The following is a 16,169-nucleotide window of genomic DNA, read 5'->3' as shown; positions in this document are numbered from 1 at the left end:
TCGAAAACTAATCATAATAGCAGATGAGCTATGTCATCTAATTCAAACATTTCGTTTTTCAATTCATTCTTCCATAATCTTTCAAATCCAAAAAGAGATTGAAACCATCTTCGTACTTTAAAGCCAAGATATAGCTTCGATTATAAGCCAAAGCGATCAATTCAACACGTGCCAAAAACTCTTCATAAAATTATGTATAAACAAAGTTACATTCGCGGGTGTTGGTCTAAAAATATCTCGTTGACAATCGACCCCACGGCAGAGGTCCGCGTACCAACCGAACCGCGTCGCCTGGAAATAAAAGGGGTCCGAAGGTTACATTTACCGCACATGCGATCCCAACAAGAACAGCCTTTGTTTCATTGTCCACGCATAAATCATAATCAAACTTAAACATATATTTATATTAAACCTTCTTCTTGATATCATCATATACTTACTGTTTCCTAAACAACAAATGCTCCGGCTTGACTTCGAGTGCCGGTCGGGCGTTAAAATCAAGGAGGAGTCAATAGCCTTCCTGATAAGCGAAAAAGAAACCAAAGACGACTTCCTCGCATATTGTAAACAAATAATTAAAAAAGGACACATAAACAAAAAGTTAAGAAAATAATAGAAATGTAAATAGATAACAAGAAATGTAAATGTGATAAAATGTGATATACAAAATGTGATATTAATGTAAACAAACAGAAATAAAAATATAAAATGTAATGTGTAAGGAGAGAGAAATGAAAGGTCACAGAGCGAAAGAGAATAAAAGGAGAAATGTGTAAGAAAACTGAATGAAAGACCTTAAGAAGTATACACGAAGAGAAAGAAAATAAAAAATATGTGAATAATTAAATATATTTGCCCGTAAAGTCCCTGTCCCACAAAAGATAGGGGTACGAGAGGGCCCCAATAGCGGGGGCCATAAAAAAAAAGAAAAAAAATGCACTTAAAGATCACACATCTAAGGTTGATAAGTACTACGATGTTGTTAAAGAAATATGTAGAAATAACTCCATACTTAATTCATATGTAGTTGAAGTACAAGCTGGAGACAGCAAAATCCCTCAATAGCCTGCTGAAGGATTTAGACCTGTCAAGAGCGAACATCTTGTAATCCTGCATATGTTTCAAAAGCAGTATACGTATACATAATGCTCCATAGACGACACATGACACATTTTATTATCCAGGAGTAATTATTAATATATTATGTTGCGTCTAGGATCATTATTGAGCAAGACGCGCGCTTCTGACTGTTTTTTAATACAACTATATGTCTTACCAATGCGAATAAACAGTGAACGTGAAACCCTGCATAGTGTTTCACTATATCTTTTCTAATATAGATATATTTTCTTTGCGAAAAAACCCAAAGCAAATATTATCGTAGATTGACTGTAATCATGTTATGTATTATGTAATTTAAATAATCCGTGAAAACGTTTAGAAATCTGTGATTGTTTAGTTTTTTGGTTATATTTCTTGCAACCTATATACACATAGTATGTAGACACTTGTTTGCATGCAAAATATAGAAAAAATTACCTAAAATAGATGGAAGATATACAATTCTTAATTAGTTCCATGAGTCTTTATTGTGTATGGGCACACAATAATAGTGCTGTTTAAAACATCATTGAAAAGCAATCGAAATGTTAAGAATTTGTAAATAAAAATAAATACCCTTGAATTTTTTTAAAAAAAGTTTTAGTTCAATAGTAATATTTGCGTAAATGAACAATGATTTCAACTTAATGTATCAATGACTGGAGTTCCCGAAACGCAACATAAAAAACAATGCCGGTTTCTTTTTTTGTGAGAAATTCCTGTATTACTATTTATGTAGCATCCTTACCCCTCCGCTGCGAGGATAGCCAAAGGTTTATTCCGGACTATAACTGGTTAAAATCCCATGCTTTTCTTCGATGCCTTTTGTTAAAACTACGGTCATGCCTTCGTATACCACTGTAGTTTCAACAGCGTAGATCTAGTGCCTTAACTCCTTGGTATAAAACTACAGATCACACCAAGGCCTTGTTCTAGGGGTTAGAGACGGGCGCGGTATAACACCCTCTGACATCCAAGTCTTCAACTGCAATTGGTACTGAATTTTGAATTTTATACCTCAAAATTCTACTAGTGTAATCGGCAGTTTTGCAAATATTCATTTATTTTGAACTATTAAATAATAGATAAAAAGTAAGAAAAGCGACAGTAATACGTTATTAATATTAAATATTATTAGGGGGACCGGATAGTTATGTCCTTTATGTGCATGTTGATATTTCAATGTAATTTGGTAGCTCATTACGTACATGGAAGACGTTGTATACTAGACAGCAAAAGGTTATTGATAAAAAACATGAATATATTGTAGAATATAGATAAAAATTTGATCAAAATGACGAGTAAATTTAACCTAAGAAAGCGAAATTACTTTAGGTCCCACTAATACATCGTATCTAATTTGTAACTTTGCAACAGATGTAATTACAATTATTTCATCCGCTAACATAATGATTATTGCATTTCCAACTACCAACAGTTTATCATTTAATCAACAACGAAATATCATCTGTGTAATAGGCATTAGCATAATTTGCTTCCGGATCTCGCATCGCATCTCATATATCAATTTCCTCTCAGCAAAGGTATTCGGCAAATACAGTTACATGTAAGCTGAGATTTGTGTTTCGTTTTACCAGATTTACCTACATATTTGTGAAGTACCTTGCTGATTTTATAGGAATATATTGTCCTTTTTTAGCAATGAAAAATCAAATCTGACTTTTATAAATGTAAAAGAGTTGTGCCATTAGTGAAATTTTCTAATGCATAAATATATCACGTTGATGCTTTATCATCACAGAAAAAGGCGGCATATGATTGTCCATGTCAAAAGTATGAATTTTTGAGGTTTGATTCCACAAAGACTAAATAAATGTCTATACGACTTATTTTTTGATATACTGGAATACCTGCATATTTCCAAAAACACTCTCCCTTTGTTCCCTCGTACATCTGTACACCAGTGGTGAACCAGACGGTGATACACGTGGTCGCTTGCTGTCCCGTATTTTGAGATTTCAGAACGGCTTATGATGTAGAGATAGGAAGAAAGATATAGCTAGGAAATATTGCAGCCTTATTTAGAGAAGACGGTTGCCGCAGTTCCTTTCTGAAATACTACAAGTAGGTTGTAAGTTACAGAGTAATTGAGAAAGAAGAATTAAAAGTAAAACAAAATCGCGTAAGAGCAACTGTGATAAACCTGTGATAATAATGATAAAAAGATAAATGTGATATAATTGTAGAAATAATAATAATAATAATAGAATAGTATTGGGAAAGACCTATAATAGCTTATGAAATGTGGTGAAGAGTAAGTAGTGATGAGTAAAAAAAATAAGTGTGAAAAGGAATTGTAAAGCACGCTAGAGGAAGGAATGAGAAACCTTAAGAGAGATAGATAAAAGAGGAGAAAAAATGATTAAAAGAAATTGTAAAACCCTGCGAGGATGGTGAGGACCATGTAAGTACGGGAGACCCTTAAAACAGGACCAAAAAATGCAAGTCGTGCTGGAAAATGTATTTTTGTTCCATAAGTCCAAAATGTAATATGGCATCCGGAGTGCAGTACTAGTTTTAACTTCAGGTTTTGTGATTCAAAATTCCAAAAATACACTTAGTGATTAAAACCTAAGTGGTTTAGAAAATTATCAGACAAACTTTTAACCGATATAAGCGATACATTTGCCTAAAACTTTTCTTTTTGATTTTTTTATTTCTTTTTAATTCTTTTGAATCTTAGTTTGCAAACGGCATTACATTATGTCAATGACCTATTTATATTATCAAATGTTTATACATGTCTTGTCGTTAGTCCAAAAACAGTTAAAAAATATAAACTTTTGAAGACTTTAAAAAACGAATTACAAACGTATATGTATTCATAGAGCTTGTTTGTAAAATAACCTACATGTTACGGGTCCGCGATCAAACACGGCCAACCGACCGTCACTTCCTTTGCAGATGAACTAAGGCCGCGATCGCATGGACGACACGGAGATACCCGGCTGGCGCTGGCTCCGGACATCTGGGCCCGACAGTCTGACTTCTGCCTTATCTCTACACATCGGTAATGAACTTACAAACCTGTAAAATATGCGGAATATTTTTAAATATATTGCATTTAATATATTTAAATATATATATATATATATATATATATACATATGTGTATATATGTATATATATATTTATATATATATATGTGTATATGTATTTTATGTCCCATGAGCTCAAAAATTTCCAGTGTTCTAGATTTGTTTTTGTGTTTTTATTTTTTTTATTATTTAACTAGATGTCTCCCGCTCACGTCACGAACTTAATAAACTCCCCCTTTACCATCTTTGCTGATGGAGTTTCAATAAATCCATTCTTACCTGACCTTTATTTATTGAAAGGAATATTCTAACTAAATACAATCTTCTAAATCTTGTTGTTCCAGAGATATAGTGATGAAAAGACCAATTAATTTTAACATTTAGTAATCTGAACTTTGAAAGCGCTTTCTCTTATTAAATATTTTTTTTTCCGGACAAGGACATCAACCCTTCTACTTTCACCTTCCTTCGCTCATTCTCTACAATTTCTATCTTTCTTCGTACATTCAACATTCAACAATCACCCACATTACATTTACATATCGCCTGCCATATTTCATTTCTTATTATTATAATTACGTCATTTATTATTATATGTATAGCTCTACTATAACCGATGTACTTGTATATAATCGTATTATTAAATATACGCAGGAGCTCTCTGTAAAAAGCGCAGAATTCCTCTATAGCCACAGCAATAAACAATAACCAGCTGCCTTGCTGCGAGCATAATGAACGGAACGGAAGCAAGCCTCGACGTCAATCGCTCCACGCCGATCTACACAATCGGTACGAACTTCATTACACAATGGTGAGTACTTTGAAGAAAATTACATTTCAAGTTACTTCACGAATACATAAGTGTAACAAATAACTAAAACTTGACCATCTTTTATTTATAACACTAAACCATCGATCACAAGTAAGTTAGATATATAAGACACTGCTGATACACTTAGAAAAGTCGACATCGTCATCACCGTCATTTCATCTACAAAATGACCTTTGCTCGATATGGGTCTTCCGCATAAATTTCCAATCGGACCTGTAGAACACAGCCTTATTCTTATTCAAGGTCATTTGGTTACCTTGTGAACAGACATCCTTCATTCAGTCCGTAGGTTTCGTGGCCTCCACTTCAGAACTTTAAGGTCCAAGCTATCATCTGATCCACACACTATGTTACCAGTCCACTTCTAGTTCAACATGAAAATCCTATAGGATATATCGGTTATTTCAATTAGTCTATGGATAACTGATCTCGTAGAGAAACCTCGCACATAGCTGACGAGTCATGAAGTGCCTTGTCGAACGCACTATGAGCTTGCCGATGAGGTTCAAGGCTACCAATGAGTCAGAAACCATCATTAGTATCACCCACTGATGCCTCCATAACATATGTAATACTTATTTTAATAGAAACATACTACGTCGTATTCCACAAAGGCCTTTTCACTTTAATATTTAGTTGACTGAAGCGTGACACGTGAGGTTAGCTCTCAAAAGAAACTCGCAGGAGTATAGAACAGAGAAACTTATTTATTGAAACTTTAAATATATAAAAACTAATTTATAGAAGTCACTAGTAAAACTGGATCAAACACAAACTAAAACTGATTTATAAAAACTATTTACGTTATGTTACGAGTTACCGTATCTGAAGAGGGAGTAGCAGTTAATACAGTACACAATTCCGTACTTTAATCTGACCTGCGCGCTAGTGGGAGAGATCACCATCTGAATATTTCAGCGAATCTTTCGAGACGCGGAACACACGATGGGTTTTTCCAGGTGCGGGGCGCGGTAGCTTCAGTAACACTGACCTTTGTTTGCAGGAAATTACAAAAATTCAAACAGCGCACCTGCATATCTTCATCTACGTATCCTGAATGCACAGGATATCTGATCTCCAACGGCACCAATGACACTGATATTTACTATTACAATACAACCCTAGATGGAGGACTCGGCGATGGTGGAATTATGGTAAGTTAAACATTGGTAAGATGAACTACACTACATTAAATTTTGATCATGTAAATGAACGGGTGGACGAAGTAAGAAAATTTTCCGATTAGTAGCTACATATTAGGGGCCGGCGAAGGTGTGAGCTGTATAAATAGATTAAATAAATTAAAATGCTGTTGGAAATCTAATTATAAATTTACAAAACTAGGTACCAGTGAAATAATACGTAATATACTGACAGAACAAATGAACTTGCAAAACTGCGAAGCGATATAAATTGTCAATATAAAAGGTATAGAAATATATATAAAGAGGGTCTAAATGACCCAGTCAGTCGCCAGCATTGGAACAGTGATTTATTTTGTACTAGTAGAATGTACAATCAATTTCAAAGAGCGCTCTTTGCGTTGTTTTAAATAAAAAAACTTCGTAAAAAGGTAAATGTACCGTGCCTCGAAAGTTTATGTAGTCTTTGTAATCATAGAGAAAATCATCTAGGATGACGGTTTCCATCAGCTCGACCGATTTTCGTGAAGCTTAATGTGCATATCGGGCAGGGTGGAAAATCGGACATCTATTTTTCACAAAATTTTTTGTTTATATTTTTTTATGATACAGTATACAAAATTACACACAACCCTACATTTTCACCCCTCTACGATCAACCCTTATTTTTATTTTTTAATTAAAAACTATTTTTTTTTACAAAACAAAGTTTGCGAGATCGGCTAGTATTAATAAAAAAATTTATATGTTGAACTTCACTGCTGACTAAGTGGACAGAACACGGGTGGCGTATAGTCTGTATATTATTATATTACTAGATCGAAAGGCTGCTTTATTGACTGACCTAGAAGCAATGACCATCGAGAATAGACTTCAGTTTGTGCTGACACTTAATGTTCCTTTAGACTTTACACTTAAAGAACCCACAAGGGAACCTAATTTCGACTCCTCAGGTTCTACTGCTAAACTGACATTACTACTACTTTAAAACAGTTAGCGCTGGGAGAAGAATAAGTAGAAAGAACAACAATATTTGGCTGAGTAAGCTTTGTTACCAACTATAAACGATACGATTTAAAATTCAGCGAGCGCCATCTAGTACAGTTTCTTTGAACTTCATGTCTTGTGTGTTGACATTCTTTGTGACAACCATTTATTTTCAACTTCTTAATTGGTACAGTCTTGTCTGATTTGTCATGGTCTGCAATTACATTCTGTGATTTAATTATAAGTTTCCACTTTTTCTTTCGTATCTTCGACGAATTTTTATCTAGGTGTTTTATGAATCAGAATACATTTTTGAGTTTATTTTTCATTTAAAAAGCTCTTTCACCTTGATCCTACAATTCTCTAAGACAATATGACGAGTATATTTAGACCCTTGTAATCCAAAATTACCCAATCAAAGTTACCCAAAAGATTTATATATACTTAGTTTAAATAACACGCCATGATATTTCAGAGAACAGTCTTACAAGGAAGGTTTGTGGAATTACAAAGTAATAAAGGGTAATGAAGGACAAAAAGGATAATGTTGTAACCAAAAATAACGGCACTATAGGCTTTGAAAGGTTAATATGCGAAAGCGGGCATCCTTTGATTTAAAGAGATAAGAGGATTAAAAACGAACAGGCTTGAAGTTACCTTGGCCGTGCTTGATCGTTGGCCCTGAAATATCCGTTGGTTAACCACAGTGCGCCTTTTATACTTATGGCCGTGAAAGAAAATGTGTTTATGTAATCAAATTATTTTCCACTTCGAATCACTTATAGTGATTTTGTACGTCAAGAGAAGAATGACGTAAGAGCAAATTTAATAGAAACTAATTTTTAAATGAATCTCCCATATAATAACATCCTTCACCATAAAACTAACATACGACTTTTTTAAGCGCTATCTGATTTAAAAGCCCACAGCAAAATCGATTTGGTTAAATTTGTCATTATTTTTTACCAATGTGGTTAATATATTTTTACTTGTTTTTATTTGAAATTAAACGTTGTTGATAATATAAAATTAAACATTTTTATGGTTCCATTTAGTTAATTTTTTCTACAGCCGTTTTATTTTTTCTACAATTAATATTTGATGATATTTATTTTTATATAATTATGTTATTTTAAAAAAATGTAACAGTGTACTATAAACTTATTTTTAATTCGTGTAAACGTAATAAACTGTCTCTTTGGCAAAGTTTTTAATAAAACTAAAAAATAGCAGGTTTGTCGATTGATACGTATTTTTTGCAATAATTTATATTGAATGTGTAGTACATCTAAATAAAATGTGTATTCCAAACAAGGTGGATATATAAATCACTAGACGGTGAAATTGATTTACCCAAAAATATTCAATAATTATATATCACGTCCATGTTATCACATGTACAGTCGCATAACATTTGAATCTCCAAAGAATCGGACAAATTTAGTTTTTAACTCACTGAATGCTTCACTCGGGAAACGGTACATGCAAAAACTTTGACTTTTATACTTTTATTAATGACCCCAGTTCAAAGAGAAAAAAATTAAACCAAATAGACTTTTCAGAGGTCCTTGTGGTTTACTGTATATAAAGTACTCTTTACAACAAAAATAATAATATGCAACTTATATATAATTATGTTAGTTATGAATATATTGTCGACCTCCCGCTCTATATATCCTCATTAACCATGACCGTTCAATGTTGGTCAGGAATAAATAGCTTTTTACGATATTCAAATTCCAAACATCTTCGTTCAAATATGCATAAGCACATTGTATACTTTTAAATCGTCAATTATATATATATATATATATATATATATATATATATATATATATATATAAAAGGCTAACCTGCTGAAAAGAGCCGGAAACTCAACAAGTGCTCTTTTAAATTAAATTTAACAAATTTAGACATATACATTATAACATCAACAATTTAAATGAATCAATAAAACAAGTTTCATACATTTTGGTAGACTTAAAACTTTTTATTTACTAAAAATAAAAATAGGTAAGTAGAGCTATTTTTTATCTTAATTGGTGTAAAATAAATAATGACTAAAAAATTGCATAAGACACGCTATAATTAATAAACTCACGTATAAGATATAATTCAACGCTTCCCCATAGAACATTGTCGAAGCAATACAAACTTAATCGATTCCAGTCTACTATCACGTGTTTATGTCATGGCCACAAAGAGGAGGGAATGTCGCCGCCTGTACGTTGCCATTATTGTCTGAACAATACCTGGGACGGGTTTTATTTAAATGGAAAATTAACTAACACGTACCTTTATACGGCAAAGTGGATTCATACCCTTATCAATGCCCAAATATACTCTGAAAGTGTTTTGACACTTTTTTATTCTTAACATACAATACATGTTAGGTGAATTGTACTTTTTATTGTGAATTATTAAATAAGAAATACTTTAAGTAGTTCCAGCTTGGTACATAGTGAATCTCAATGTCTCTTTACGAAGCCTTGGCACGGGCCGCTCTATACTACCATAGTACCAGATAACAAGGTTGCTTCATGGACTGACCTCGCTGCAATGTCCACGGAGAGGGCATAGGCCTGGGCCGCCTTGGAAACATCTGCGGGAATCCTACCTCTACATGTCTAATGCTATTGCTTGGCTGACATTTCTACCTCTACATTGGGAAGAGAGTAGTGGAAGAACAAACAATGAAAGACAGCAAGAGAGAGCAGAAAAGTGTCCATCAAATATTAGTTTTTAATACCGATTATATTATTACATTATAATTCAGAGACAGGTAAAATCGCTACTAGATACGCACAGCAAAGGAAAACACGCTGTCCAAAGTTATATATACCAAAATATCAATTTTGACAAATAATCGTAGTCTATTAATCCACACAAGTCAGCGTGGTTTAATTTCTTTCTCTATTTCTCCCTCTAACTCCCTTCCTATCTCTAATAGAAGATTTATAGGTATATATAAGGAAACCTATGTAATAAAACCAAGCTCTATCCAAGACTGTATTGGATTAAATGCTTCTCGAAGAAAGAGAAATATAAAAGAATTGTTCCAAGATTCTTCTTAACGACTACCTTCTTTTTAGGAACCTGTACTGCCGCCATTCCCTTTGTGGATGGCGGTGATCTTCGCAACGTGTTTGGTATTAGTCATTCTTTTGACTGTGAGTGGAAACGTGCTCGTATTATTGGCCTTCCTGGTTGATCGGACCATACGTCAACCTAGCAACTACTTCATCGCTTCCCTAGCTGCTACTGATTTACTAATAGGTGAGGATATTATTGCGTAAATTATACAGGGTGTTTGGTTATAGGTGTAAAAGCTTTACAGCATTTTTACTGAAAAAGTTAATGGCCTGTCGTATTCCAATAGAAAAAAACTAATGTAACATATTTCAGAGATATCACTTTAAAACGAGGCAATAGAAGATAGATATTAAATTTTAAAGCTTTTTGTTGACACCTTAAAAGCTTTTACACCTTTATCTATTGACGTTGTTTAAAAGGTTGTTTTTTATATCCTAGTATGATAAATTATAATGTATACCTCTGTTTCCAGGTACATTATCACTTCCATTCTACACTGATTACGTGTTGAAAGGATACTGGCATCTAGGCCCGTTATTGTGTGATCTCTGGCTATCAGTCGACTATACAGTATGCCTTGTATCACAGTACACTGTCTTACTTATAACAGTTGACAGATTTTGTAGTGTTAAGATAGCTGCAAGATACAGAGCGTGGCGAACAAAAAACCGCGTCATATGGATGGTCACTGTGACCTGGATAATACCAGCCTTACTATTTTTCACAACCATTTTTGGTTGGGAACACTTCGTAGGATATAGGGATTTGCAAGAAGGCGAGTGTGCCGTTCAATTTTTAAAAGATCCCATATTTAACACGGCTTTAATAATAGGATATTACTGGACTACATTGTTCGTGCTTATTGTATTGTATGCAGGTATTTTTAAAACTGCCTACGACATGCAAAAGAAAAGCGAAGCAAAGCAAAGAAAGATGCAATCGATGGTGGCGTTGAGCGCAGGTGTAATGTCTGGAATGGCGGGTCGAGCCGCTGGAATGGCGGGTTTACCTAAACCAACAATTTCCAGCGAAGATCAGGTAAAAGTATCCGAATCAGAGCAAAAGGTTTCGACTTCAAAGGGATCTTTAGCTGCACCCTTACTTAATTTAGGTGGATCGTCAGATTCTAACTCCAGTCAAAAATCATCAGCTCATAAAAGCACTGCAACCGTTACTGGAACATCTACAACTGTTGAGTCCGACGGAGACAAGAAAGAAGATCAAGTGGAAGCAGAACGATCTAGTAGTCCGGCCTTCGATTCAGACGATGAAAGTACTGCTCAATCTAATGTTAAAAAGCGTCCCTCAGTTGCGAACTTAGTAATGCAAACCGGTGCTATGCAGTTATTGAATAACATGCGTCTGAATGGTGGAATGCTTATGAAACCGGATTTAAAGCAATCGCCTGTTTTAAAGCACGAACTGGAAAAACCAAAGTCATCGTTATCACAAATTTCGGAAAAAAGTATCTTAGACACAGAAGCCCCTGATGTACTCCAAAGTAATCGGCACGTTCCAGTGTCAATTATCACATCTTCCGCTAGTGTAATATCGCCAGATTCTTCAGGATTTGCGACACCTTCTGAAAGAGAGGTATCAACAACAATTGCTCAAAGAATCATTCCCCCTCCATCAGAATTCAGATGCAGCCCACCCGTGTCTGAAAGTCCCCCATCTCATTCAGAATCATCTCGAACTAGGATCATCAAATTAATCAGAGGGGATGGGAGTAGTTATGATGTGCTCGTAGGAATGGATGGCGCGGATTTGCGATATATGGATGAAAGCTCAGTAAATGTACCATCACCAACTAACGAAAGTCCACCCTCGTCAATCACCTTCCCAACCGCCACCGAACCTTCATCTCCTCCGAATCTTTCAGGTAATATAACAAACACTTCGTTATTGCAGGCTGCTCTTATACGAGCAACAGCTGAAGCCCAGGTAATACAACCCAAAACAAATGTTTCTCCTCCACCACCCGTTAAAGTTAATACGGAGGTGAGTTTGACTGCAGGAGAACGACCCAAGCCCATCATAACCCTCGTGTCATCGTCTTCCAATAACACCGATCCCTTGCCCCCCAAAGAAGCAGAGAGTACAACTGCGCCCAAGAAATCAAACATCAGCGTAAGTATGGCGATAGAAAACAGTGAAATTTCAAGTCCTATAAGTGGAACCACACGAACCGATTCCAAGAAAGAGTTTGTTAAAAACATAGGAAAAAAATTAAAAGTAAAACGCTCAAAACGCGATGGTATATTTCCGAGTATTGGACGACAAAAATCTAAATCAGAAAACAGGGCGCGAAAAGCTTTTAGGACAATATCCTTTATTTTAGGCGCTTTCGTTGTTTGTTGGACACCGTACCATATATTAGCTTTAGTGGAAGGATTTTGTACGGATCCACCTTGTATTAATAAACATATTTACATGTTCTCTTACTTTTTGTGCTACGCTAACAGTCCTATTAATCCTTTTTGCTACGCGTTAGCGAATCAGCAATTTAAAAAAACCTTCACAAGGCTTCTTCGGGGCGATTTCCACATCACCTAGTCCATGTATATCGGCTACAAAGATGCGTAAACTTGCTGCGCTGTCGTACAGTGTTCAATTTATATTGTTACGCACACAATAATCTCAATACATTTTTTGTAATGAGAAGACAATACTATTTTTAGCTCTGAATGCTTTAAATGTATAGATTTCAAATAAATTAGTATAAATGTTAATGAAATGTGTTTTTAAATATAACAGAATTTTCAGCTTTATTAAAATAACAATAGATATTGAATACTCGATATATATTTAGTATTCATACTTGTAAATAGTAACGTTATATACATAAATGTTATATACTCCATCTATGAAGTTCAGAACTGACAATAAAAGTTAAAAATTGTAAATAAGGCTTAGTTGATAAATCATAGGCTCTTTATATTTATAGTTAATCAATGATTAAGTGTTAGCAATAGATTTCTCTAATGAAGTGTGTCATTGTGTATTTAATTTTGTATTTTATGTAGATGTATCTTGAAGTTATATGTTATGGTTATATAATGGTTTTTCAATTGTCTGTATAAGTTTAACGTTAAAAAACATTACTGTAATCCTTTATAATTAAATAAAAATATAACTTTGAATGACTGACCTAACACTATTTAGAGTTCTTTCTCAGAAACATTTTGATTTATAAAATTTATTCTACTAAGACGTCATATTTTAACATATATATCAGTATGTATTTTATTAGATTTATGTATGTATATATTAATAAAACGCTTAAAAGCTTCAGCCAAGAGCCCAGCTAAAGTTTTTCAGCGTTAATAAAAATATGTCAATTATCAATTAGTTGTGTCTTCGTATGTAGAATATTCGTAGGTATAACATATATATAACAATGAAAGTCAATTCTAGAAAATCCGGAAAAAATTTTCCTCGCATAACCGAATATTTTTTATAGACTAAACAAAACAATTTATTTCATTAATGTCATGTTTTGAAAAATCGAGCCTTTTGAAATTCAGTTCATGGCTTTAAAGGCTTTTTGAAACCACAGAGCGACATATGCAGTGTAGTACCCTCGTAGAAAGACTTTGTATACAGGCTATATTTTTATATATAACCTCAGACCGATCCCATTGGAAATCTTTACGGGGTGCCCTTATCGAGCTGTAGATGTCCCGTGGCTAAAATGATAATGATAAGGTGAAATTGTACATTGTATTCAGCCAATAACAATATTTTATCTGTATATTAGGTTCACAACGTATTAAATATTTTAATTATCTAGTTTTGTGATTGGAAGTAAAATGATGCAATACTTTTTATTCTCCTTTTCTTTAAACCAAATAGATAAAACTTGCATCGGAACGAACATATATGTACCATGTAGATAAAACTTGCATCGGAACGAACATAATATTAAAACAATTTGATCAATAAAAAGATAAAAGTTGATCTTTTATTTATTACATATAATTTTAAATAATTTGTTGTGAAATATTGATTTATAAATATATTTATAATTTAGGAAATCATTACATTTGTTTAGATCTTTTTAGATAATATTTTTAATAGGGCCTAATGTGATTTCTCAACATGACAGTTTTTGCTTTTTTTATACGTAGAATTAAAATTATTTCAACGCACGTATAATCTGTAGGAATTATATTCGTATTAGAATTAGTTTAAAAATTATTTTTTTTTAATTTTATCCATTTTCATAAATAGATATAAATGTTGAAAATTTATTTGTTAATAATCGTGTAAATGCGTTGACAAAAGTATTTAAAAGCAGTATTATATTCATATAGATATTAAGTTGTTACATTAAATGAAAGACAAAAGTGAAATATGTATAGTATTAGCTATTGTTCATTGAAAAAAGAATTATATAAATATAGAAAGTACAAAATGGCGATGTATTAAAAACTATTCCAGTGTAATTTTTAATCAGTGTTCCGTGGACAGTTGGAGATGACACGAATAGAAATTCGCTTCTTTGCCTCTGTGAATCCAACACAAAATGTTTTTGTGTCATAACGTATTGAGCCAAATGTTTTTTTTTTTTTTTTAATTTCGATCTAGAATAAAAATATATAACAATATGGTTATAATTTGGCAATGTAGAATAAAAAATGCAATTAGTGTCTATGTAAACTCATCAACAATATCATAAATATACTGTTGTGTTAATAATATTGCTATTATGAAAAATCAACACAAAACTGATAGTCAAAAATGAATACTAAAACTATATAAAACTCTGTATGTTTGTCACATAAATTTTGTAAATTATAACCGTGTAATTTAAATTTTTAAGGCATTATTAAAATACATGTATGGATAAACTGACATATGAATAGATTATTTTAATAGAAGATTATCGATATAATTTACGTAAATTATTGTATAAATAAAAATCAATAAAATATAAAATAAGAACAGTGTGTTTTGAAATCACTTTTTTAATCAAATATATTGAACACAACATGTATGTCTATTTAAATTTATATCCGACTCTTTATAAAACGTCATAAATACAGATTATGTAAAATAAATCATATCATTTTTTTTAATTTGATTTGATTATCTGTACGTCTCTGTAAAACTGTAAATAAATATTCGTGTTATATTAGTGATGCTTTTTCATAATTTGTAATAAGATTACTTGATGAATAATTATGTAACTTAATTAGCAATTATTTGTAGTAAAATATTACTTATTGTTAATCCAATGTTAAAAAAAGCTAAGGTGTTTCGAAAAATTGTTTAACGGTGTTAAGTGCTTACCATCTAAACGGTGTTTTTCTGAGAGAAAATGAGGTTTAATTCATTAAATGAAACATAGAATAATAGTTATTTGTTTTATTTCTTTAACATCATAATCGTCTTCTTATTTATTTAGAATTGTCGTTCAAATTTTTCAGCTTTTTAAACAAAATTTTCAGCTTTTTAAAATAACAAAAGATATTGAATACTCGATATATATTTAGCATTCATACTTGTAAATAGTAATGTTATAAACATAAATATTATATACTCCATCTATGAAGTGCAGAACTGACAAAAAAAGTTAAAAATAGTAAATAAGGCTTAGTGGATAAATCATAGGCTCTTTATTCCTAGACATTAGCCGCTAGATGCACTGCAAGGTACATTAAAGTACCCGGCAATTAGTATTGCACATCGACCTCTGGAAAGAGATAATCGGCTAATTTCGGGTTCGTAGAACACTATCTCTGTCCCTTACTACTTATGAGACTTTTGTCAGTCTTTGTATTTCGTGCGACAGAGATAAAGCTCTATGAAGCCGAAATTAGCCGATTGTCACATTCCAAAAGTCGATATACAATATTTATCGCCGGGTACTGTAGTCTTAGTTGAGATAATCTAATTTAATGCTGCACAAAAGTTTGAAACTTCACGATCGATTATTGTGTTTCAGATTCG

At 32.8% G+C, this 16,169-nt stretch overlaps 1 protein-coding gene across 1 annotated transcript; it reads left to right on the top strand.

Moving 5' to 3' along the window:
• Nucleotides 1-4,891: 4,891 nt before the first annotated feature.
• mAChR-B (muscarinic acetylcholine receptor) lies at nucleotides 4,892-12,770 on the top strand. The gene is made up of 5 exons (XM_068775078.1): nucleotides 4,892-4,971; nucleotides 5,996-6,146; nucleotides 10,214-10,397; nucleotides 10,687-10,989; nucleotides 11,092-12,770. Exons 1-5 carry the CDS (start codon nucleotides 4,892-4,894, stop codon nucleotides 12,768-12,770), a joined length of 2,397 nt encoding a protein of 798 aa, XP_068631179.1.
• The last annotated feature ends 3,399 nt before the right edge of the window (nucleotides 12,771-16,169 follow it).

This window comes from Battus philenor, unplaced genomic scaffold, assembly GCF_028537555.1.
Source record: "Battus philenor isolate CCGP_79_NKW_IND1 unplaced genomic scaffold, ilBatPhil1.0.hap1 SCAF_8, whole genome shotgun sequence".
NCBI classification, from domain to species: domain Eukaryota; kingdom Metazoa; phylum Arthropoda; class Insecta; order Lepidoptera; family Papilionidae; genus Battus; species Battus philenor.
Note: the sequence above shows the minus strand (reverse complement) of the source record. Positions and strands in the feature narration are given on the sequence as shown.